The sequence below is a fragment of the Kwoniella bestiolae genome, chromosome 1 (assembly GCF_000512585.2).
Source record: "Kwoniella bestiolae CBS 10118 chromosome 1, complete sequence".
NCBI classification, from domain to species: Eukaryota; Fungi; Basidiomycota; class Tremellomycetes; order Tremellales; family Cryptococcaceae; genus Kwoniella; species Kwoniella bestiolae.
Genome location: NC_089241.1, coordinates 3,213,728 through 3,235,029, shown reverse-complemented (window position 1 = coordinate 3,235,029; position 21,302 = coordinate 3,213,728). Strand labels below are relative to the sequence as shown.

Below are 21,302 nucleotides of genomic sequence, written 5' to 3'. Positions count from 1 at the left end.
GATTTGTTTCACTCGGTATACTATTACTATTACTCGGTGTGATGATGACGATGTGCTGCAGAAAGCATCGGATATTTTTCAATTATGGTAATAAACTGAGGCACCTCGGTTCCAATCATTCATAAATCCCCTTTTCTCCTTTCTCCTTCCCCCTTTCTGGTTTCTCCGCTTTTCCCGCCCGGTCAGTAGATGGTTACCCTGGGATGTGTCGACGCCCTGGCGGTGGTGGCGTCATCATTTAACATTTTCCATAACTCTTCTTTCTCTTGTTCACCCTTGCTCTGGCAATGCAACGTAGTTCGTACATCGCGATTCCGAGTCCGATGGCATCACATAGCGGAAGCAAACAGAACAGTTATTAATCCGACATGAGCATGCTTTTACCGTAATTATCATGTACTGTGATATGCGGTGAGAACGAACAACAGACAAGAGATCTACTTTCGGTCGTAAGAGAGTACGTACGTATCCATTCGGATTCCCACTCCAGCACCAAAAAAAGAGATCTACTGCGAAGAAGTATGTAAGTAGTGTTTCACTGATTGTACGTTCATACGGCCGTTTCAAATCTCATACAAATGAGGGTGGTGTATGATGGACCTCGTCCCGTCCTTCCCGTTAGACTGTCAAGTGTTTACGATCTAACCGAGATGACATCGTCAGTACTTGTGCGCCGCAAAACTACATGAACATGACGATCCCCCCTCATCGACGTCGTTCTCGGCAGATGTTCACTGACCAACCCGATGCTCGGAATATCATCACATACAGAATGAAACGACGCCACAGACGTATGGTCAACTATATCTATTTGACATGCCGATCAACGTAGATCCCCTTTCGGCATCGATGTACGACGTGTATACTTTTTCTTGACTTTTACCGTTCCATACGTAAGCTGTATGTCATTCGCTCAACACGACCAAGAATGCAGTTGTACGGTATACATAGACTGGAATATCCTTACTGACGAGCTGGAAGGCAACAGCCGATCAGAGCGGACATGACGGACGTGACTGTGCGTTTCACTCGTGACGAAACACAAAGAAAACACCTAACACCTGTGTGGTATCGTTGCCGGCAAGACGGGTCTACCTCTAGAGCATCTCAGTCCTTATCAGCGTCAGTCGGCTGACTCGAGCATTTCTTCTTGAGTACGCTTGGGTCGTACTTGGGTCATTCGAAAACCTAACGGCTGTTGAGGAGACGCTTGTGAGGGGTTTGTTCTGCTTTGTTAATTGGATTTGAAGTTGGGTTTTGGGTTTGGGTATACCGTGAGCACCTAGGGCGAGATGTTTTCGTCATCGAAACTTCCCCAGTACTGACCCAGCTTCAGCACTCGATTAAACCACCAATCAAAATACACCGCAACTCTAATGTCGATATGCATGATATGGCCATTCTGTCCTATGCAAGATATACTCATATCCCCTTTCATTTACATTCTACCTATGTCGTCTCCCCCGTACTACTTCTTCAACCCCATCTTCCTCCTCCTCGCCGCCCCAGCCTTCCCACCAGCCAATCTCTTCTTCTTCTCGCCCGCCTCATCATCTCCCGACTCCAGCTCGGTAGTCGCAGGCGAGTCTTTAGGTGTACCATTAACACTGGCAGTGGGAGTCTTGGACTTCTTGTTCAACTGTCTCCTTTGGGCCCTGTTGGATGGGGTGGGAGTATCCACCGCAGATTCATCTTCCTCTTGTTCCTCCTCATCTAAGATCAGCTCTGCGCTCTGAGCAGATGGATGGGCACGGAGGAAGGATGGTACAGACTCTTGTACTGAGGGAGGGAGTCTGGCGAGACCTTTAAAGTAGAGAGAGGAGAAAAGGGATAGGAACCATGTTTGGGTGATTGACGGGGGGTGGGCAAGACCTGCGATAGGCTCGAGAGTACCGTCGCCGTGGGGCTGAAAGCATAGATAGGTCAGTACCGTCACACAGTCCAGTGTAGATTGACCCAGGTTCCTTTCATATCTTTGAGAAAGGGAACACAATAAGATCGTGACCATGACCACTGCAGGATGATGGGTAATGACCATTAGACACTGTGAAGAACCGGAAAATAAAACTCACAATGAAAACATCACTCCCCACCACAACCAACTCCAGCGTCCCACCCTGATCACTCCCCTCAACCATCGGTACTCTAACCTTCCTTCTTCTACCTTGAATAGGAACCATGACTTTCTCGCCATTCTGACTGGACGTCACGCCCAATACACCCGCCGAGCTCCTAGCGGCATTCTGAAAGTAATCGATCCTTCGTTGATGTTTTCTGTAATTCAGGTTGAGGACGAGGTAATGGAATGCCGATGTAAGGAGAACGAGGAATATGAGAGTGTGCGAGAGGGTGGGACGGTAGCGGGAGTAGTAGTACCCTGTTCCTCGCCATTTGGGGACACCATTTTTGTAGAAGAACTAGGCGGGGAAGGCAAGGAACGCATCAGTCTTGGATCAATGATATGGGTAATACTCAGAATAGTACCGGGTATAGAGGAATTCTTGCTCAATGGGAAGAATCTCACTCACATTGTATCTCTCCCTACCCTCGGGTGATCTAAGGATCTGCGCAATAATACCCAATCTAGCGAATCGCTCTTGGATATTCTTCACTCCCGGATTCTTGTCGGGACTATGCTCATAAATCGATCAGCATTTGTTGCTTGCTTGGAGGTCTGCGACCTGAAAATAGCCTTACTGTAGCTCTAGCGACTTCTTCCTGTAAGCCTTGTTAATCTCAGCCGTGGTTGCTGATGAATCTACTCCAACATGTTTATAGAAATCGATCCCTTTGCCTATAGCCCCAAAAACACGATTCCATTAGTCAAAGCGTGTGTGACGAGGTAAAGCCAGGGAAGGAGACAAAGTGACGCTCACCTTCAGCAGCTTCCAGTGCACTGACGAGATCGAATATCTCATAATCCTCTTTCGTCCAACTGCAAGTGAAAGCAACTGATCAGCGACGCATATACTTCTCCCTCCAAAAACGACAACACACGCAAAGACGCTAGCTACGAGGGCTAGTACCACCAGCAGACAGGCTACAGGACGCATTTTACGCTGTGTTGCTTCGAGGCTGGGTGATGAGGAAGATAACCAGGTTAGAACGGTCCAGTTGATTTTGGTTTGAATGGTGCAACACCGACAACAGAACAAGGAAAGAAAAACGCGTGTGGTTACTTGCACCTGTGCGTGAAGTTGGCTCATACGTGGCGGAATCAAAATTGTAAGTGACAGATGCAATCCCGCCGGAATGAAAACACAAATACAGTATATCCTCAATCGGTAATCATTCTTAAGGCTATCGCCGTCGCTATCGAATGCGTCGATACTCCCCCGCATCAGAAAGATGCTTGTGTCTACGCAATCTGGACTCGCTATCGACGCTTCCATAATGATGAACCATTCGAGCGTTGTTCAGGAAGCTTTCTTCTATGGTGAGCCATATAAACATCCAGTCGATATCTTACCTGATCAATGGCGCCATCTCAAATTCTACGCTAGTGATGCCTGACTTTGAACGCTGCACATGGAGTCTTGTTGGTTCTTATTTCTGTATCGAATTAAGAACGGAGAACAGAACGAGGAAGAGCTTCGCAATCTACCACTGGAATCTGAGAATGACATGACATGAACAACCCGGAGTGAACAGTGGGTCCGTGCCTGTTGTGGATGTAAGTTGATTCCCGTATTCCGGTGCAGTGAGGTAATCTTAACAGGGGTCGAAGTACCAGACTCCTGTAAAGAGAAGTCGTCATTCGATCACATTGGTTGAGCTGCATGCATGTTACATCCAATCCGCAGCGTGGGGTTGCCCTGCATTTCGGGAGTACCCAGGACCAAGCAAAAGGTTACATGCAGTATGACGATGGGAGATATGGTACTGTGGTAGCCCAGGGAAGGTAGAAGGTGTGATGTCATGATCGTGATGACATGATTCCGGTGGTACCGGGTGCGGTTCACGGGTGCGTCAGTGGAGGAGGTTCTTGTCTCGTCTCACTTTTCTCTTGTTGGAAATTTAATGTGCAAATACGAGTGGAATGATATGGTAAGATATGCAAGTGAGACAAAGGTAGTACCCGCTCCGTTAGAGGTCAGAAAGTTCTGAAGATAACGTACATAGAATCACTTGTAAAGCTGGAAAGAGATAATTACACCAATCGACGTCATGAGCATGGAAGGGAGCGGCGAAGGAACATGATATTTCATATTGTATTCTGTAGCGTACTTTGTTGATTGACGCATTGACCGCTCATACTACTGTACTTTTACTATTCCACCCTACACGCTACTACTACTACACCCATCTGCTCCACTCAACATACACAACACACAAATTTACATCGGATATCCATCAAGATTAGGTCGTGTCTCTCGCTTCCCTTCCCCTTTCCCTTTCAAGCCATACTCATCAATCTACAACTTCCCTTATCCACCTAATTTCAAGTCAAACCAACGAGTAAGACGCTGGAGAGGTACCGATATCCCCAGGTATTCCAATATACGTCAGTCACAGTGGTCTCACTTCGATCAATTCATTCGAGGAAGATCATACGACTCACATAGTACATACTCATACTGCGGGACCAGATCATCTGAAGACTGTTACACCATCACCATCCGAAGGGTTCTTTCGTCCTTATCCCATCCGTTGAAATCCGTTGAGAGACTATAACACCCTTCACTCCAGTCTTCCCCGGCTCTTTCTCAGACGGTACATCACCTTGTCACCGCCGGCTCCATATCCGTCCACATGATCTGGTCATCCAAAATGAGGTGAGTTCCTTTATCTAACAATCAATCAAACCACAATATATCGTGCTAATCTCGTACAACACCACTCAGGTCAAATAACCATCTCACCCTCCTCTCATTCTTGTCATTCTTCCTCCCTTCGGCAGTGGGCTTCACATTCAGTACAAGTACACCGGTACAATGCCAGAACTTTACCGTACAGTGGTGAGTCCTGCTGCCCTCCCTGCATATCTTTTGTCGAGCTCCAGCATTCTTACTGATGAGGGATCATCACACGATATAGGTCTGGTGGACAGGGTCCATACCACTTATCACTCGTCCCAGTAAGTCAACCCTGTTTCCATCTCAAAGCTATATCCTGGTGTATCAAACCTGGAGCTGACTTTTCGTAATCCTGCAGACCATCGTAGTCACTGGAGGACATATCGAAAATATAACTATACCTGCCGGATCGACTGAACATAGTTTCCAACTCCAACAACCTGCAGGACTGGATTTCTTGGTTACTATGAGTGATTCGCAGGGATTCGGTACGGGTGGAACAACGAGTGTTTTGAGTGAGCTCTCGCCAGTCCAGTCATGCGAGATGTCCCACTGATCGCATCTATGTTGGATAGCCGTGGGAAGCTCGAGTGATAGTTCTTGTATACCTAGGTGAGCTCTTAATTTGCAACCCTCGCTTTCGTATCGTATCGCATCTGCGAATCTTGCCAAAAGCATCTCTACATCATTTGTATATTATTGAATGCTGAGTGTTTCTTCCTCCAATCCCACAGCTCATTGAACTACGACTTCACCTTTGCTATCTCCCCCGACTCCAACCCCTCATCCTGTTCCTCAATGTCCGTCACCTGGTTGGAGAACGCCACCGAACCGGTATCTCTCTTCGGCCTAATCCCCCACGGTACAGCATTCCAGATCCCCATCGATCAGAATTCCAACTCTTACGATTGGACAGTCGATATTCGAGAGAACACCCAGTTTCTACTGTTCATGAGTGATTCAGGCCAATACCAAACTGGAGGTTCCACCGATCTTTATCGAGTCCAAAGTGGAGGAAACGATAATTGCATCACCAGTTCTTCACCTACTACTGCATCTGGCGATTCCATGACGTACGCTACATCCGCTACTGCTCAACCTTCAGCCTCTGTTTCAGGAGTAGGTGGGAGCTCTCAGGGTGGTTCTTCCGGAGGTGGAGGATCCAGTACGAATACAGGTGCCATCGTTGGAGGGACTGTTGGAGGAGTCGCTTTCCTAGTTTTGTTGGCATTGTTGTTGTTCTTCTGTATCAAGAGGAAGGCGAGATCGAAGGATGATAGTCGATCTGATTCAGGTGGATTGAGGACCTACGGATTAGGTGGAGGAGAGAAGAACGGAAGACGATCAAACCAATTAGACCTGGCTGAAGAGGGTGATGGCGATCATACTCCCGATGGAGCTAGGCGGGTCGAAGTGAATGGAGATGTCTATGAACCCTCACCATTTAGATATCCCTCACCACCCGAGACTCCACCTACGACCCACAACTTATCTAGTATCCCACCCTCCAGTGCAAATACTCCTCAGATGTTGGCTCTGGCCAGTGAGAAGGCCCACAATAGAAATTCGTCATTGGGTGTACCGAACTCTCCCGCAACTGTGACTAGCGCAGGGAACAGGACGAGTGGAGAATCGATGACGCGACCTCCAGGACCACCCGCCACGAGCGAAGGTGTACCTGCAACTGAGGATAGTAATCGTGCGACTGTGGGTCATGGCGGAGGGGCAGGAAGGATGAGCAGTATAAGGAAGACACCCTCGAGCCAACAGGTTGGAGGAGCAGGCAACAGTGGTACCGGTGCGGGAAGTGCAAATTCGAACTCGAACGTCGGTACGGGTGGGCACGGGGAGACTACCTATGTTCAACATGAAGATGCTGGAGGTGTAGTGTGAGTGATCTTCGATCGTTACAGTTAACTTTAGTGGTATCATGTCTTCTAATGCTGATTTTTCTGTTTATGTGTACAAAGTGACCTTCCACCAAGGTATGATCAATTGCGAGCTAGAAATCCTGATCAATAGGGAGAATTCCGGTTTAAATCTACACGCAGCGAGAGACCAGATTATTAGGGCATAGGACACTTCGAGTTGGCTCATTATGAGAAGAGAGATACATACATTATAATATTTATGATTCAATTTACTCAGAACAGACTTCGCTTGTATACATGATGCATATAGGATCGTAAGTGACTGGTTGAGTAGGAGCAGACGAAGCACGGCAATAAGGTTCAATGAATGGGTTACAGTACGACTGCGATGGTTCGCGGTGCATGGTGCGTGGTGCCACACAGAGGATAGAAGGAAGGAAGTACGACGACGATTGATTCGATGTTGTGTGTGTGTGTGTGTTGTACACAAGTACATGTATCTAAAGTCGCAGCTCTTCTTTTGCTTCTTCTTCTTCTTCTCCATTCTCTTCAACAGCTCTTTAATACCTCAGAGAAATCACCCCCTGGAACAATTCACAACAGCACCGCATAAAGCCAGTGTATACGATACGATGCTCTCGTTTTTCCTCCCCTTCCTGACGCTCTCAACCTGGAATTGGTGCATATTCCACTGTTCCCCCACCTCTTCGCCACCACCTGTCCTTCAGCCAATAATCAATCTCAACTGGACACTAGTCCCATCCCACATCACGAATTTCATCGAACACAACACCCCAGACCAACTCATAGGCAGTGTCGCAGCCCTCAACTACACTCATATCAATAACCACATCGTACAAGACTACTTCAAAGATCAACTCCAGGAAATGGAAAATATCATACTCTACATCGACTGGAATGACCTTCCGAAAGATACGATCGAATGGATCAAAGAACATCCCAAGGAAGCTGCGTTCGTTGCGCTGGATATTGGTATTTTCATTGCTCCTTGGTTGGTTAGTGAGCCGCTTTTGGTGGGACTGGGGTTTGGTAGACTTGGGCCTGTTGCTGGTTCGTCTCTTTCGCTTTCTCTGTTCCTCTTCCCCTCTTTCCAATTTGACCTTTCTATACATGATGTGTTCGTGGACGTGACAGGCGTATCATGTAAATCAATTTCGCTGACCATACCTATACATACTTCGTAGGATCTGCAGCATCCATAACCCAACGAGCTATCGGTAAACTCACAGCCCGAAGTCTTTTCTCGCACCTGCAATCGGCCGGTATGAAGGGGTACGGTAAACCCGTACTGACCAGTATCGTCAGGGGAGGTGCAGCGTTGGTGGGAGCGGGATGGAAGTGGATTTGGGGGAGGAAGGATGATCAACCTCGGACTTCCTCGGTGGCGAATGTCGTGGGGAAGGCTGTTTATGCGGAAGGGCGAGGTAGGGTGGAACTGAAAAGGTATTATTGAGCTGATTTCAACGAATCATACGTTTTCTCATCATATGAACAGTATCGAGTGGCTTGACATATGATTATGCATTTTTATATGACTTTGAACCGCTTCACTTGGTGTGATACGGCTCAACACAGTTGTGCTTTTCTGGAATGATGGAGCTGTGAGAGTGCGAAAAGGAGGCATGGATGAGCTGACGCTAGCGAATTGACGACCGGGCGTATATGTGTACATCTTCTGAGAATGCACACATGATGTCAACCTTTCAACGATCCTACGAATTTAATAAATAATTCTGTTAAAAGATAAAGTCAAGGTCATCACCTCATGACTACGGAATAATCAATGGATCAAAGTTTCCTTCTCAAAGATATAACAATAAAACAAAAGAACCATCGCGAGATAAACGAATAGAACGTCCATATACCCCCTCATCCTCCCCACAGAGTCGATTCCCACGTAATTCATTTTGGCAGTATTCTTATTGTTCTCGGTCCTCTCTGACATAGGTTCAACATCTGCGAAGAGCTCCTTTTTGATCCTGTGCAACCTACGATATTCCTTTTTCTTCATTGGCTCACCCTTCGTTTCCTTCCTCGCCTCGTCCCCCTTCAAAAACCTCTTATACCAGTATCCACCGCCGACCAACCCGATACCACCTCTTTCAACTCTATTTAAAACTCCCATACCGTACCCTCCACCCATCCTAGCGCCTTGAAAAATCGCGAAGATACCTCGAGGAACGACCGGATGGATGTACCTCTGGATAGCAGCGGCTATTGCACCTGTCATGCCCAACATGTACAGTATCTCGTCAGCTCAACCACGATGATTATCAACAGACAGATATAAGGGATTGAAACTACAATAGACTGAACTCACCAGCACCTGGACCCAATCGATCAAATCCCAAAACACGCAACAAAGGAGTCCATACCATCCCAGGAAAGATCCATCACGTCACTCCGACGACGTTAAGGGCGGTCTCGAAAGGATGATCTTTGATATACTCGGTGATACTCTTTTTCGACCGTTATCTTGCCTTTGTTCAGGTTGACTGCGTTGGGGTACTTTGCAGAAGCGTTGTAGAAGGACTTTGGTAGGTACGGTCAGAACGGCTTCGAATGTACTGGGGGTTGATTGGCGTTTGCATTGTGATCGATGACAGATATCGTGACGTGCTCGGTCCACTACTCGGTCGAAGGCATTTAATGGTGATGAGTATGAGTGTACGAAGGTAAGTTGGAAAGAGATAAAGAAGAAAAGGTTGAACCACTTCATGGCGTACTTGTGCGGTGTGAGTTGGATGTGAAGAAACTGAAGGAAGAAAGGTGAGAAGGATGAAGAAGGAAAAGAAGGAAGAGAAGAGAGATACTGTACATTCGGACGTTGTCAGGTCGATGCCTCTTGTCAGTGTCAATGACCTGTACGTACCATGGGGAGATCACAGTGAACCTCACAGCACAGGCCACGGTTGATGGATCTTGTCTGGGGCGTATTCACTTGTGAGTGAGTGGGGGTCAAAGCGGGATTGAGACACACCCCACAAATAACAGCATGTCTCATCAAGATCATACGTTGAATGAGAGAAAGCAAAGTGGGGACGAGAAAGATCACTGATGGATGAAAAACTCGATCACGCATACAGTACTCGCATGATACGATAGACACGACAGTGCTGGATAGATGGTTCCCTTGTGACAGATATCAATATCGATGTCAACAGGTGATTGATGTGTTCGTCTTCATTGCGCTTTGACCTATGACTCACTTTCGAATATTAATATAGTATACATCAGTGTGTACCAAGCCCAAGACATAACCATCATCCATCACCGGATGGCTTGGAGAGTGATTAGTATCTTGATTAGACTTGACTCGGTATCATCAGTAGATATCCTTGGCACATATAAAGACAAGATCGGAAGCCTTCCTTCTTCTTGCATTTGATCCAACCGTCATTTCCACCCAAAAAATACCCTCACAACCCAAGGTTCACCATGAAACCTTTTGCTATCCTTTTGATCATAGCTATACAAGCTCTTGCCGTCTTCTCATTCTCATTCCCATACGATTTCCTCGCTAATTCAATCGATCAATTCGACCAGAACGTGACCCCTCAATCCATTAAAAGCCTTTCTAAGGAAGCCGACTCGATGTTGTACGTGCTACGATGTCTCTCTACAGCCGATTGGGGGAAGATATTCGAAAATATGAAGGACAACTCCAAAGATGAGTGTGGGAAACACGACGGCCATCGATCGAACTCTGAAGGTGGACCACAAGAAGAAGAGCACGAGTACTTCATGAATTGGGATGACCTCCCCGAAACAATCAAGCAATATATCGAAGATCATCCATACCAATCTGCCTTTTACGTGATCAATGGCGTAGTGTTCATCGCTCCGGGGTTGGTGTGGGGTCCTGTATTGTGGTTATTGGGATTTTCGGGGATTGGACCTGCAGCTGGTATGTATTGTTTCCATCTGCATCAGCACTTTGAGCTGATGTTGGCCATGTCCCATCATTTTGGGTTTATAGCTTCGGCAGCATCTTTCGCTCAATCGTTGGTCCATCCGGTCGTATCAAAAGGCGTTTTCGCAGTATTTCAATCAGCCAAGATGGGCGGGTATGGAGTCAGGATTATGGATATTACTGTTAGAACTGGAATGGGGATTTTTGGGGGTGGATGTTGGTTTGGGGGTTGTTTTGACGGTGACGATAACGGTGGGAATGAGGGTGAGGAGGCGAGTGAAGGCGAAGGTGATCAAGGGGGAAAGAACGATGGAGGGAGAAAAAGAGTGACAGGGGTTAGCAGATTCGATTTGTAGATGTAAGGAGAACGGAGGGCAGGCTATTCCCAAGTATCTATTTCCGTATGATCATCTAGTGGTCTAATTAGCAATACCCGTAAAATCGTAAATATCTCATACATTATCAATTATGAATACACATCTATGCCATCATAGCACAGAAGCAATTTAGCAGCTAATATACATGATACCGTATCTTACAATCTATGACCTCCTCTCCATCCTTTGTCCTCTCTTCTTTTGGCTAGTTACACATAAACCCCCAACGTACAGAATAACGCTACGACCCCACCACCCGCCAAGGCAGAAGCTACCAATGCAGTCGTTATCTCGGGAAGGGGGACTTTAGATTTCGGTAATCTACACCCCCATCATTCATATTAGTAACGCTCCATTCCATTGTGGCCGTGAGTTATAATGGGAGAAGGAAGAACACTCACGTGGTAAATATGAATGTCAAGGCGAAGAAAGCGAGTAAGAAGACCAGGGATGTACTGGGGAGTAGGGAGGTGGAGATGGGGGGTTGGAATGAGGGGAGGGAGGAGTGGAGTGTCTATGAGAAGGTGTGTTGTCAGCTTGGTAATACAGTCGGGCTCGGTGAGGTGAGTGAGATGAAACTGAACTCACTTTGATGGAGGCGTATGTTTCTGACATGTTGATCTTATCGCTGATTTCTCCACCCAAGCGTTCAAGTTGTTGCCTGTTTGATTTTTGAGTGAGGGTTGAACAGCTTCTGAGGTGGTACGTTATTGGGCTAGAGATAAGGCTGCTAGAACATTATTGTTATGAAGACGCAGTAACATATTATGTGCACACTGGTCGATGAACGTGGAGGTGTGCGAGTGAGTGTTCGCATGCCTATAAATGATCCTCCCCATGCACATCTCGCATGCCTTGATGTCACTTTGGCGTGTCACTGCGGGTCCCCGCGCATATACCTGTTATTGACACGGTTAACCGTCTGACCGAAAAAGTAAAGCAACTTTGGACCACGACCATACATGCACCATGCTCTTATGCTTAACGCCTCTATATCAGAAAACACACGATGCTCTCATCATAATTCATAATTCACAACAGTAGAGAAGGTCTGATTCCAAAATGGCACCCCCAGCCTCAAATCATCTAGCTCCACCTCCAAGGGACGAAACAGCAGTATTTCAACATTCCCCTGCACCCGACACGAAGCTCAAAACAGAGTGGGAACCTGGATGTCAGCCTGATGAGATATACGATAGGTACTTGCCAGCATGGAGAGCGTGGCTCAGACGAAAGCTGGTGAAGAGGTTGAGGGAGGAGAAAGATTGGATGGCGGATTGGCAGAAGAGGATAAGGAGTGGGGGAAGGGATAGGTTCTTTTATTGGACGGCTATCTTTGGGAGTGAGTGTGTTCTCAATGGAAGGAGGGATATTTCGAGGAAGGGTAGCTAGATGAAGTATGGCCATACTCAAGAACAGAGTTTATAGATCATACCAGATTCACTCACGATATACCGAAAGGAAAAGTTACTGATAGTGAAATTCTGCAAATCACAGCACACACATTCTTCATGACCTTCTTACCGGTGTTGTTCTTCTTTGGCTTCCCATTACAGGGACGAGGGTAAGCTTCCACCTTATATGACATGGCGAGAGTATGACAAGCTTATCAAGGAGATCACGCAGGCTGCTTTACGTGGTGGGACTGGGGATATACATATCGTCTTTCGCAAAAGATCTGGTGTGTACCCCTAGACCGTACAGTCCGCCTGTCATACGTCTGAGTAGGTGACATGTTTGTTCTATCCTTGTATCGTTCTCAAGCTGACATGTTCGGTTCCAGGTATGAGTACACATCATCACGAGTATGGTAAGCTGCTTCATACTCGACGCCTATACCTCTCAGCTGATCCTTCTTCAATAGGCTTCCCATCGTCCCATTCTACCAATTCAACCAGCATCGCCCTCTTCTTTGGCGAGTGGTTGTATAACCTACGAGATCATGTGGGAATGCCGACTGTAATAGCTGGATGGATATGTGAGTGGCTTTCCGTAATGAAAGGAATACCAAAAGAGAGAACAATCCTCATTCATTGCTTGCAGTCCTTGCCATTTACGCTGGCAGTGTCATAGGAGGAAGGCTGTATACGGGAATGCATTCAACGGGTGTGTCTCCCTCCTCCATTCTGCGCAAGCCATCTCAACCCAAGCTGATGAGTGATTGCAGCCGATATCATTGGTGGTGCGCTGATGGGAACGTTCTGCTGGCTATTCTGGATCTTCGTGGGGGATCAAACGGAAGCTTGGGTAAATACAGGTACATGGTTGGGTATGTCTCAGGCTCTTCTCCCACGTCTTGTCTCACCCATTGACAGTCAATTCTGATGAATCATACTTTGCTCACAGTCCCCGCCATCTCGGTACCGCTCACTCTGGCTATGGTCCACTACCATCCTCAACCACTGGATGACTGTCCATGCTTCGAAGATGCCATTGCTGTCCTTTCCGTCATCCTCGGTTCGTTCTTGGGACACTGGTGGGGTGTTGTCACGGGTCAAGCTGTGCCTGCCATCGTTCAGAGAGAACCGTTCAGTGAGAGTGAGGGCTTGATTATGGGTGCTGGAATAGCTATATTCAGGCTGGTCCTAGGTAAGCAAATCAGACCACGGTGACACCTTTTACCAGTGTTGGATCGTAGCTGATATACATGGTACAGGTCTGGGTCTGATGTTTGCCTGGAGATTAGTCGTCAAAACCTCCTTACTTCGTGTACTCCCACCCATATTTAGAGTCATCTCAAAGCTCTCGGGAGAACAATTACCCACCAGGAGATTCTACAAGGCTGCTACGTATGTGTCAATTTCCGCTCGAACAATTCTACATCTTTGGAGCTATAGCTGATATAGTATTATGGGAATAGCGATTATCAAGCGGTCCCCCAGAAGATAGCATTCAGACAGATCCCCTCAGTGGTAGATCTCCAAATTGGTGAAAACGATTCTTCATCCGGTATATCACCTGTAGATTCACCACTATTGAATGGGAAGGCACTGAAATCTCCAACGTCGTATGGGATTGGCGAGAAAATCGGATTGAGGAAGAGGAGTTCGAGTACGGCGAAAGAGGAGGAGAGGATGAGGAAGGATGAGGAGATTAGGTTGTTGGTTAGGCTGAATAAGAGGAAGGGCGATAGAGCTAAATATGATGCTGAGGGTGAGTTTGAGTGTGGTTGTACCGCGATCCATTCGGTATTATCCTGCAATTACTCAATCACTCTGTCCTCCCTTCCCTTCACTTATGATTAGTGGCAGCACTACCTGCCATTTCTGCATCTTCCACTTTTGTCACTTTGTATACTTGGCAGCGTTCCGCACAATCCGGATGTGACCATGTGCTGACTTTTTGATGCCCTTCATCACAGTCCTCACAAAAGTCGGAGTGTACGCTGGAATAGGCGCCATAGCAACGACGTTCATACCGATTCTATTTAGGCAGATTGAGACTGGAGTATTTGGATGAGATGGGATGAATGATGACGCTCTATGATATGATGACTTAACTACCGCTATCTGGTCTGCCCGACGAACTGGATTGGGCGCAAACAATAGTCCCTACCGCCGACATATGAAGCACAGGTCCCTGGGATACATAAAATACAATCACTGTGTTTCGCTCGCTGGGTAAGTACACTTGAGGCGCATTGGTATCTTGGTTAGTGCGGAGGGGGGGGCGCAGTAAACTTTATTATGTTGGTAAGCTCTCACGAAAGGAGGTAAAGGTGGGTAAGTGTGGTGTAGTCTAACTGCGGAAGATGACGGTCGATCTGTTGCTGTTGATGGTATGATTTGATCCGCAAGACAGACGACATTTGATTGATTTAGATCGCATCTCCTGCCCGCCTCACAGAGTTATGTACGGTATCTGCCTCATGACCATATACCATCCATGTTGACCACAAAGCGAGAACCGTAACATTCCCCCAATGCGGATCTAGGGTCCGTATCCGTGCGATGATATCTAGGGAACTGACTTAGTATACGCCTACACATTGGCCTCGACTTCGACTTTGATCCTTGAGGTGGCACCTTGACGACCATCATCTTTCACTAACATGACCTGAGCAGATCTCTCGGTAGTACTCACATATACTCCCAACTAGGTGTTGTAGTGGGGTTGAGCGAGCCGAGAAAGTGTGACACGGCTGGTATAGGTCCTTTAATGTCCTATCGCATTCACTGTTCACCTCGAATGACCAAGCTTGAACCCTTGATGCGAGTGGGACGAATGAGATCTAGATTAAATCCTTCATCATTTCGACGTCACCCAAGTCACTATGCGATACACGGCAGATCTCCAGTCTAGCGTAATGGCTACATACGTATGTACGTGGTGTGCTTGGTAACGGGCGTTGGGCAACTTTGATTAGAACGGGACGACTCTGCTCGTGCTGAATTACATGGGTCGTTTGAACTTTTAGTCTTTTTTGGATCCTGTTCAGCGTTGTGTCTTCCCATTTTTGCTCCTCTCTACTACAAGAGGTCATGTCTTGCTGAAAGAAACAGATATCACACATCACGTGGAAGATCTGCTCGGTCGAAAATAGATTCGAAAACCTCGTAAATTCTCAAGTAGCAAGATCTGAACAGTAAATCTCGATGACTATCGCTGGACAAAAAAGAGTATAAATAGAAACGTTCGTTGCATTACCTTTTCCTCCCCCCTCGACGTAACGATCGATTCATACTTCATTTGAGGTTTGACTATTCACTTCTACGGACAATCACTCTGTTTTGCGGATCGCACTACTTCTTCCCCTCGCCGGATCCACAATACATCACTCAGTGGCACTCCCACATCGTTCATCTCCTCCTCCCCCATACAAAATGAACACCAACGCACAGAAAGATAAGATCATCGATGGGTTCGACGAAGCTGCTGCCAAGGAGTTGTTTGCCAAAGATGCTGTGAGTGAATATACCCTTTGTGTACAGTACATCGAATGCCTAACTTTAGGTAACGACACTGTACGTTGAATAGAGATTCATGCTTCGTAAGTCACTAACCAACCTTGTCGACTAAGCTCTATTGCGGGTTCACAATTTGTGGCTGATGGATATGGATTATACACAGAATGTCAGATGGCTTCTTTGATTATTGATACCTTCCTGGCTGGTGTGTTGTTATTACAAGTCATCAGTTATTTCACGTATGTCCACTTACATCTCTTCCGCCCTCTCCCCGTGTTGTTTGAGCATGATTTTCCACCTTACACCCCGGTACTCTGATGTGATCTGATCTCAAATATCATGGTGTAGATACCAAAAGAACGAATAGCTCTATACTCGCGCTGTGGTACTCTGGTCCTCCGTATGTCCCCTCCTTTCATTTCTCAGCGCTTTCCACGCTACTTGCAGTAAACATTGGCTGATCTCGGTGGCGATTTGCGCGCTGTGCTGCAGTTGTGGAGTTTCGCCATTACTTGTTATTATTGGGTATATATGTCGTACCTCTTTGTGGACTGTTATGGATTATGGTTGTAAGCACATCCCACTCTTCGTCAACATGACGTCTGTGTTTGAGGACCAGGAACTGATTGTTTGGTTATGTGTGGAATAGACCTTGGCTCGAGGTCAGATGGTTGGCACTCATGCCTTTGTTCGATGGTACGTTACACTCCACAACGTAATCCGTAATGCTTTCGGAACCGGTATTGATGGGGTTCCTTCTCAATGTAGTTCTTTGTGTTTGTGTGGTACAGAGCTTCTTTGCGTATAGAGGTGAGCAGCACATCTATGCATGCTAACACAGCATGTACAGAACAAGTTTGCTGATCACGGTGCCACTCAGCCTACCTCCTGCTGCGAAGAAACAAATACGTCTACGCATTCATCATGGTAAGCGACATCTTCTTCTGTATATTGGCCCTGTCGCTGACTCTCCACACACAGGCTTTGATCCTTGCTTCGTGAGTGTATCATTTGGCCACAATGCGATCATGCATCCAGCATCTCGTTCGGGGTGCTCAACTCGAGAGGGAGGCGCGCTAATCTGCACCTCATGGGATTGTACTTGCCTTTGCAGCGCTGGCGGGGGCATTGGACTCACCATCGTCTTCGGATCTCAACCAAGTTTACTTGGAGCTGACAAGTCCGGACCGACTATTATCAGTGAGTCCCATTTTCCAACGTGAATTGCTTCACTACCCTTTGTTGTAATCGAATCAAGCTTTCGCTCCAGTTAGCATACTGTATCTGATATTACATACTATACACACAGCTTGGACCTCGACCTCTTGCGCTGCGGACGTCTTAATTGCTGCATGCATCTTATGGGGATTACTGAAATCGAAATCTGGGTACGTCCGTCCCACTTCCCCCTTTCCTACCCGGTTCTACAGGGAGGCACGTGAATACTTTAAACAATGCAGGACAGCTGATGAGCGCAATGGTCGTACAGCTGGACGCACACCGATCGGGTGGTTACTAGATTGATCAGATTGACTTTTGAAGCTCAATTGCCTCCTACTTTCCTGGCTTTGTCATATGTCATCGAGTGGTGTGAGTTGTGGTCTTCTTTGCCTTGCCTTGTCACTGAGCAGTGATACCGGAAAGGTGACTAACACGGTGTACGATGAGAACAGCTCAAACTCCATCTTCGCTTCTTGGTGCAGTCTTTCAGGTGAGTCGACTCGCCAAACTCGCTCCTCGGAGTATCCTTCGGAAGATGAGGCTGATCTAAAAGTACCGGTACCAACCAGGCCCTTCAATCCAAAGCTTATACTATCGGTCTACTCTTCACCCTCAACGCAAGAATATCATTCACGGTCAATACGACCGATACCAAATCTGGAGCTGTGAGTCCAAGCCCCCTTCTCTCAGCCGCCTATTTCTCATCGCTGAGCTGATGTATTTGGTAGGCACCCCAAGTATACGCCATGACGGATCGCAAACCCACCCAGCTGGAGGTGACCGTCCAACACGAGACCTACATCCACGTGAGTATCCGAAGACCTGTTGAACGGTAGGACACCTTTATAAATGGTAGATTGGTGCGCTGATATTTCCACATGAGTTTAGGACGACCTCTACGCTAATAATAGCAACAATCACAATCAATCGAAATCTATGAATCAACATGTAGCGAAGTCAGATTCGCTCTCTGATTACGACGATACGTCAAATACGGTGGGGCATGAGAATGGAAGTAGGGCTAGATTGACCTTCCCCGAAGCTATGGCTTGATCGGACTTCGATCCTATTCTGTAAATCCAATATGTTTCGTGGATTGGCGGGCGAAAATTCAAGGTATGCTAGGAGATCACAATGTCTTCAAAGAGCGGTGGTGGTCGTAGTGGAACAAATGTTTGTGTGGGGGAAAGTGTGTATCTTGTGCGATACCAAGAAAAGATATGTGAGGCTTGATGAAGAGGTCGTTAAGTCGGATTGGTCAGGAATATTGTCAGAAACGGATGTCTTGGATTGAGGAGGAAATGTGATCAATATTTGTATGTGTCGATCGTGTAGTTGGCGATGGGACCCCGAGGGGAGATGAGAATGCATTATACATGTTCAATACATCCTTTGTGCACAGTACAACTGTACAACAAGATTCAGATACATACTATACAACGAGGAGTACAAACGTTAAATCTAACTCCAAATAGATCTATAGCAACAGAATATCCTGTAAGAGCGGTCTCCAAGATGGATCCGGTACACCTCGATCCCTCATCGTATACAACTATTCAACATAGTCTCGATCAGTACAGTGTGTGGTCGATGCGATATATAAAGTATGACTTACCTGATCAAGGATCCTCAAAGCTTCTTCCACATCATACGAGAAGCTTGCATCCGATCTCAAAGCCTCTATAACTCTCCTAGCTTGATTTCTACCTTCCTCAGTGGACATCATCGAACCGACTATCAAAGTGGGTACGAGCATGTTGACAGTGCATGCGGATGATCTGGAGTTCTCCAAGTGGTTTAGAGCGGAAGTTGCATATGTCTGGACGGTGGGATGCGAATGGGGGTATCCTAGTAGATCGACGCAGATAACGACCTATTGAGTATGATACAATTCAGTGAATTAGCATGTGTAATTTAAGCCGGACGAGGACGTATGGTGGGATATCGAGATGATACAAGATCGCTCACCCTCATGACATATGCAATTATCAGATTACCAAGCTGAACACGAGGTAATCGATCTGCGGTCCCTATAGTCACTTCCCATATATCCAATTCCAATAACATGTCTTGCACCTTCTGACCATGTATGTTGATGTAAGTTTGATTGGGCAACTTATGCAAGACTTCTCGCTCGTGTACCAGAATGTTCACTCGATTGACCTAGACAGACCTATTCAGCACCGTCCCATAGATAGCGTACGACAGACTTACCACTTCCAACATGCCTCTATCCATACCACATACAAATTGGAAGGAATCTGGATGTGTGGAGTCGGTGACCTGTTCAGCAAAGTCGAACCTACATCAACCAAGAAATAGATTTAGTGCGCTGAATCTCTGTGAACATCCTGTCACGCCCAACCGACTCACCACCAAGGCTGAAATTCTTTCTCAAGCAGAGTAGGTGCCGCTCCCGAAGCCAAGCAATGCCACACATCTATAATAGCCAAGTTCTCCAACAGCGTTCTAGTCTTATTCAAGTGGTCTAGTGATATCTTCTTCGCGTCTTCCAACAGCTTTATAGCCCCTCCACGTAATTTGATCACTTTCAATCCTAGGTTGTAGGCTTCCTTCCAATGCGTCGAGACCAGCATGACTTGTGAAATGCAAACGCAGACCACACTGGTCAATATCGTATCCGTCACTTTCTGTAAGTCGGCATTCCAGCTGATGGTTGGATACGCCATACTGTGCCCCGCTTGATCAGATGAGCTCGGCGAATCCCCCAAATTTGTTAATTTCAGGTTCAATGCGATCTTCCCTAACTCGATAGCAGCTTTTGAGGATTGGATAGATGTATCTTTCAAAGATTTGATCTGCCTTTCGTTCGGTGGATCATTGGAAGAGGGTAACGGCGGTATACCCCATCGTCCCACTGGTGTTTGCTTTAGGTATTTCTTTTCCAACTGTAGGAACATCGATGAACGATGTACTGCTGCGATTGATATGATGGATAAGAAGAATGAGTCAATTTCCATGGATGATCCCCTTCGGTTTTGAAAACATTCTGAGATGTCGAAACAATGTACTGGTCTTTCGGGATGCGGTATGGCGTGTAAATTCACGGTACCTGTTCAATGCACGTTATGAGATGGTTTTCGCTATTATCATGAGCTGAAGAGGACTCACCATAACACATGAAATGTTGTAGCTATGACATAACGTATCATCAGTGCGAATTTAAGCGATGGATTGCCCGCAGACTCACCAATGATCTCTCTCTCATGTCTGGGACTGACAAAGCCAGCAGATCAACCAAGGTGATTGCAGGTGGAATCGTCCCTATCGTACTGATTATCGCGTTCAGCTGGGCATTTCGAGAGCTTTCGGCATGAGATATCAAGTCTAGGGTCGGTAGCTCAATCGTTTCGGAGGGGTTTATAGATTGAGAGGAAGTCGAGGGTGTCGCGGTTGCAGTAGGGTATGTACACTGTGGCCCCCTTCCTGTTCAACTGAGAGCTCGTGTGTAAGGTATGGGTACTCACTATTCTGACGGTCCTTTGACATCTCCCACACACGGGTTTCTGCTCGTCACATCTGGTCATAATTCCATCAGCCTGAAGGATCTGCATATCAACAAAGATGCTACTGACTTATGCTTCAGTTTCCTACATGTTAGACAACCTGAAATTGGGAGTGGAGCGTTAGCGAGCGTCAGAGCCTGCGCCTACATACGTATAATTTCCCTCACCTGTTCTACTTCTTCGATGTCTTACATGTGTACTCTCTGCAGGAGGCATTGTATGATAATTTTGAGCTCACTGCATATCAGTAAGTTATCGAAGTTGGGTGGCAAAAAACAATGGCATTGCGTGTGAACGGGTGATGATCTCGAGTGGTGTTTTCGTTGTTGTTGTTGTGGTGGGTGCAGGTCACGTGACAAACCCCCTTTCCCATGGTTCTCTCCCTTGGCCTGATGTATCGAGTCATTGATTTCCATTAGCGTTGAAGGCCACACATATCCAGATGCTGATGCGACCAGCTAGGACGTGCAATGATGGCAGGGATTAAGATCACAGGCGAAAGCTCATATAATCTTGTAAACGGAACAACGATCAATTGTGCCTCTTTCACGGCCTCTCATTGATCTGGATTCGCGCATGGCATTCTCAGCAAAGGATTGTCTCGCAGATAGCATCATGCGCGTTCATATACAGTTCAGCTGTATACCGAACGTATATTCCTGACGTAAC

General features: G+C 46.7%; 9 protein-coding genes across 9 annotated transcripts; 5 read left to right on the top strand and 4 right to left on the bottom strand.

Moving 5' to 3' along the window:
* Positions 1-1,468: 1,468 nt before the first annotated feature.
* I302_101233 (uncharacterized protein) lies at positions 1,469-3,053 on the bottom strand (the record flags this gene model as incomplete). The annotated part of the gene is made up of 6 exons (XM_019191236.1): positions 1,469-1,906; positions 2,073-2,417; positions 2,529-2,631; positions 2,698-2,794; positions 2,877-2,935; positions 2,998-3,053. The coding sequence occupies 6 exons, from the start codon at positions 3,051-3,053 to the stop codon at positions 1,469-1,471; spliced, it is 1,098 nt and encodes a 365-aa protein (XP_019047984.1).
* Positions 3,054-4,752: 1,699 nt separating this feature from the next.
* I302_101232 (uncharacterized protein) lies at positions 4,753-6,818 on the top strand (the record flags this gene model as incomplete). The annotated part of the gene is made up of 7 exons (XM_065869253.1): positions 4,753-4,775; positions 4,845-4,958; positions 5,038-5,077; positions 5,155-5,311; positions 5,372-5,408; positions 5,531-6,685; positions 6,767-6,818. 7 exons carry the CDS (start codon positions 4,753-4,755, stop codon positions 6,816-6,818), a joined length of 1,578 nt encoding a protein of 525 aa, XP_065725325.1.
* Positions 6,819-7,299: 481 nt separating this feature from the next.
* I302_101231 (uncharacterized protein) lies at positions 7,300-8,141 on the top strand (the record flags this gene model as incomplete). Its single annotated transcript, XM_065869252.1, has 2 exons — positions 7,300-7,738; positions 7,873-8,141. 2 exons carry the CDS (start codon positions 7,300-7,302, stop codon positions 8,139-8,141), a joined length of 708 nt encoding a protein of 235 aa, XP_065725324.1.
* A 327-nt stretch (positions 8,142-8,468) lies between these two features.
* On the bottom strand, positions 8,469-9,066 carry I302_101230 (uncharacterized protein; the record flags this gene model as incomplete). The annotated part of the gene is made up of 2 exons (XM_019191234.1): positions 8,469-8,911; positions 9,009-9,066. 2 exons carry the CDS (start codon positions 9,064-9,066, stop codon positions 8,469-8,471), a joined length of 501 nt encoding a protein of 166 aa, XP_019047982.1.
* A 1,060-nt stretch (positions 9,067-10,126) lies between these two features.
* Positions 10,127-10,957, top strand: I302_101229 (uncharacterized protein; the record flags this gene model as incomplete). The annotated part of the gene is made up of 2 exons (XM_019191233.1): positions 10,127-10,595; positions 10,668-10,957. The coding sequence occupies 2 exons, from the start codon at positions 10,127-10,129 to the stop codon at positions 10,955-10,957; spliced, it is 759 nt and encodes a 252-aa protein (XP_019047981.1).
* A 230-nt stretch (positions 10,958-11,187) lies between these two features.
* I302_101228 (uncharacterized protein) lies at positions 11,188-11,593 on the bottom strand (the record flags this gene model as incomplete). Its single annotated transcript, XM_019191232.1, has 3 exons — positions 11,188-11,299; positions 11,380-11,492; positions 11,567-11,593. The coding sequence occupies 3 exons, from the start codon at positions 11,591-11,593 to the stop codon at positions 11,188-11,190; spliced, it is 252 nt and encodes an 83-aa protein (XP_019047980.1).
* A 447-nt stretch (positions 11,594-12,040) lies between these two features.
* Positions 12,041-14,437, top strand: I302_101227 (uncharacterized protein; the record flags this gene model as incomplete). Its single annotated transcript, XM_019191231.1, has 11 exons — positions 12,041-12,320; positions 12,476-12,542; positions 12,605-12,702; positions 12,762-12,788; positions 12,843-12,956; positions 13,022-13,084; positions 13,146-13,247; positions 13,325-13,567; positions 13,635-13,767; positions 13,839-14,131; positions 14,340-14,437. 11 exons carry the CDS (start codon positions 12,041-12,043, stop codon positions 14,435-14,437), a joined length of 1,518 nt encoding a protein of 505 aa, XP_019047979.1.
* A 1,364-nt stretch (positions 14,438-15,801) lies between these two features.
* On the top strand, positions 15,802-18,159 carry I302_101226 (uncharacterized protein; the record flags this gene model as incomplete). Its single annotated transcript, XM_065869251.1, has 15 exons — positions 15,802-15,882; positions 15,956-15,968; positions 16,116-16,124; positions 16,234-16,285; positions 16,378-16,454; positions 16,535-16,581; positions 16,654-16,695; positions 16,766-16,812; positions 17,000-17,085; positions 17,195-17,273; positions 17,375-17,475; positions 17,559-17,596; positions 17,676-17,771; positions 17,835-17,912; positions 17,995-18,159. The coding sequence occupies 15 exons, from the start codon at positions 15,802-15,804 to the stop codon at positions 18,157-18,159; spliced, it is 1,011 nt and encodes a 336-aa protein (XP_065725323.1).
* A 424-nt stretch (positions 18,160-18,583) lies between these two features.
* On the bottom strand, positions 18,584-20,849 carry I302_101225 (uncharacterized protein; the record flags this gene model as incomplete). The annotated part of the gene is made up of 10 exons (XM_019191229.1): positions 18,584-18,658; positions 18,722-18,979; positions 19,075-19,269; positions 19,321-19,408; positions 19,480-20,179; positions 20,239-20,260; positions 20,318-20,539; positions 20,595-20,646; positions 20,703-20,733; positions 20,801-20,849. 10 exons carry the CDS (start codon positions 20,847-20,849, stop codon positions 18,584-18,586), a joined length of 1,692 nt encoding a protein of 563 aa, XP_019047977.1.
* Between the last annotated feature and the right edge of the window lie 453 nt (positions 20,850-21,302).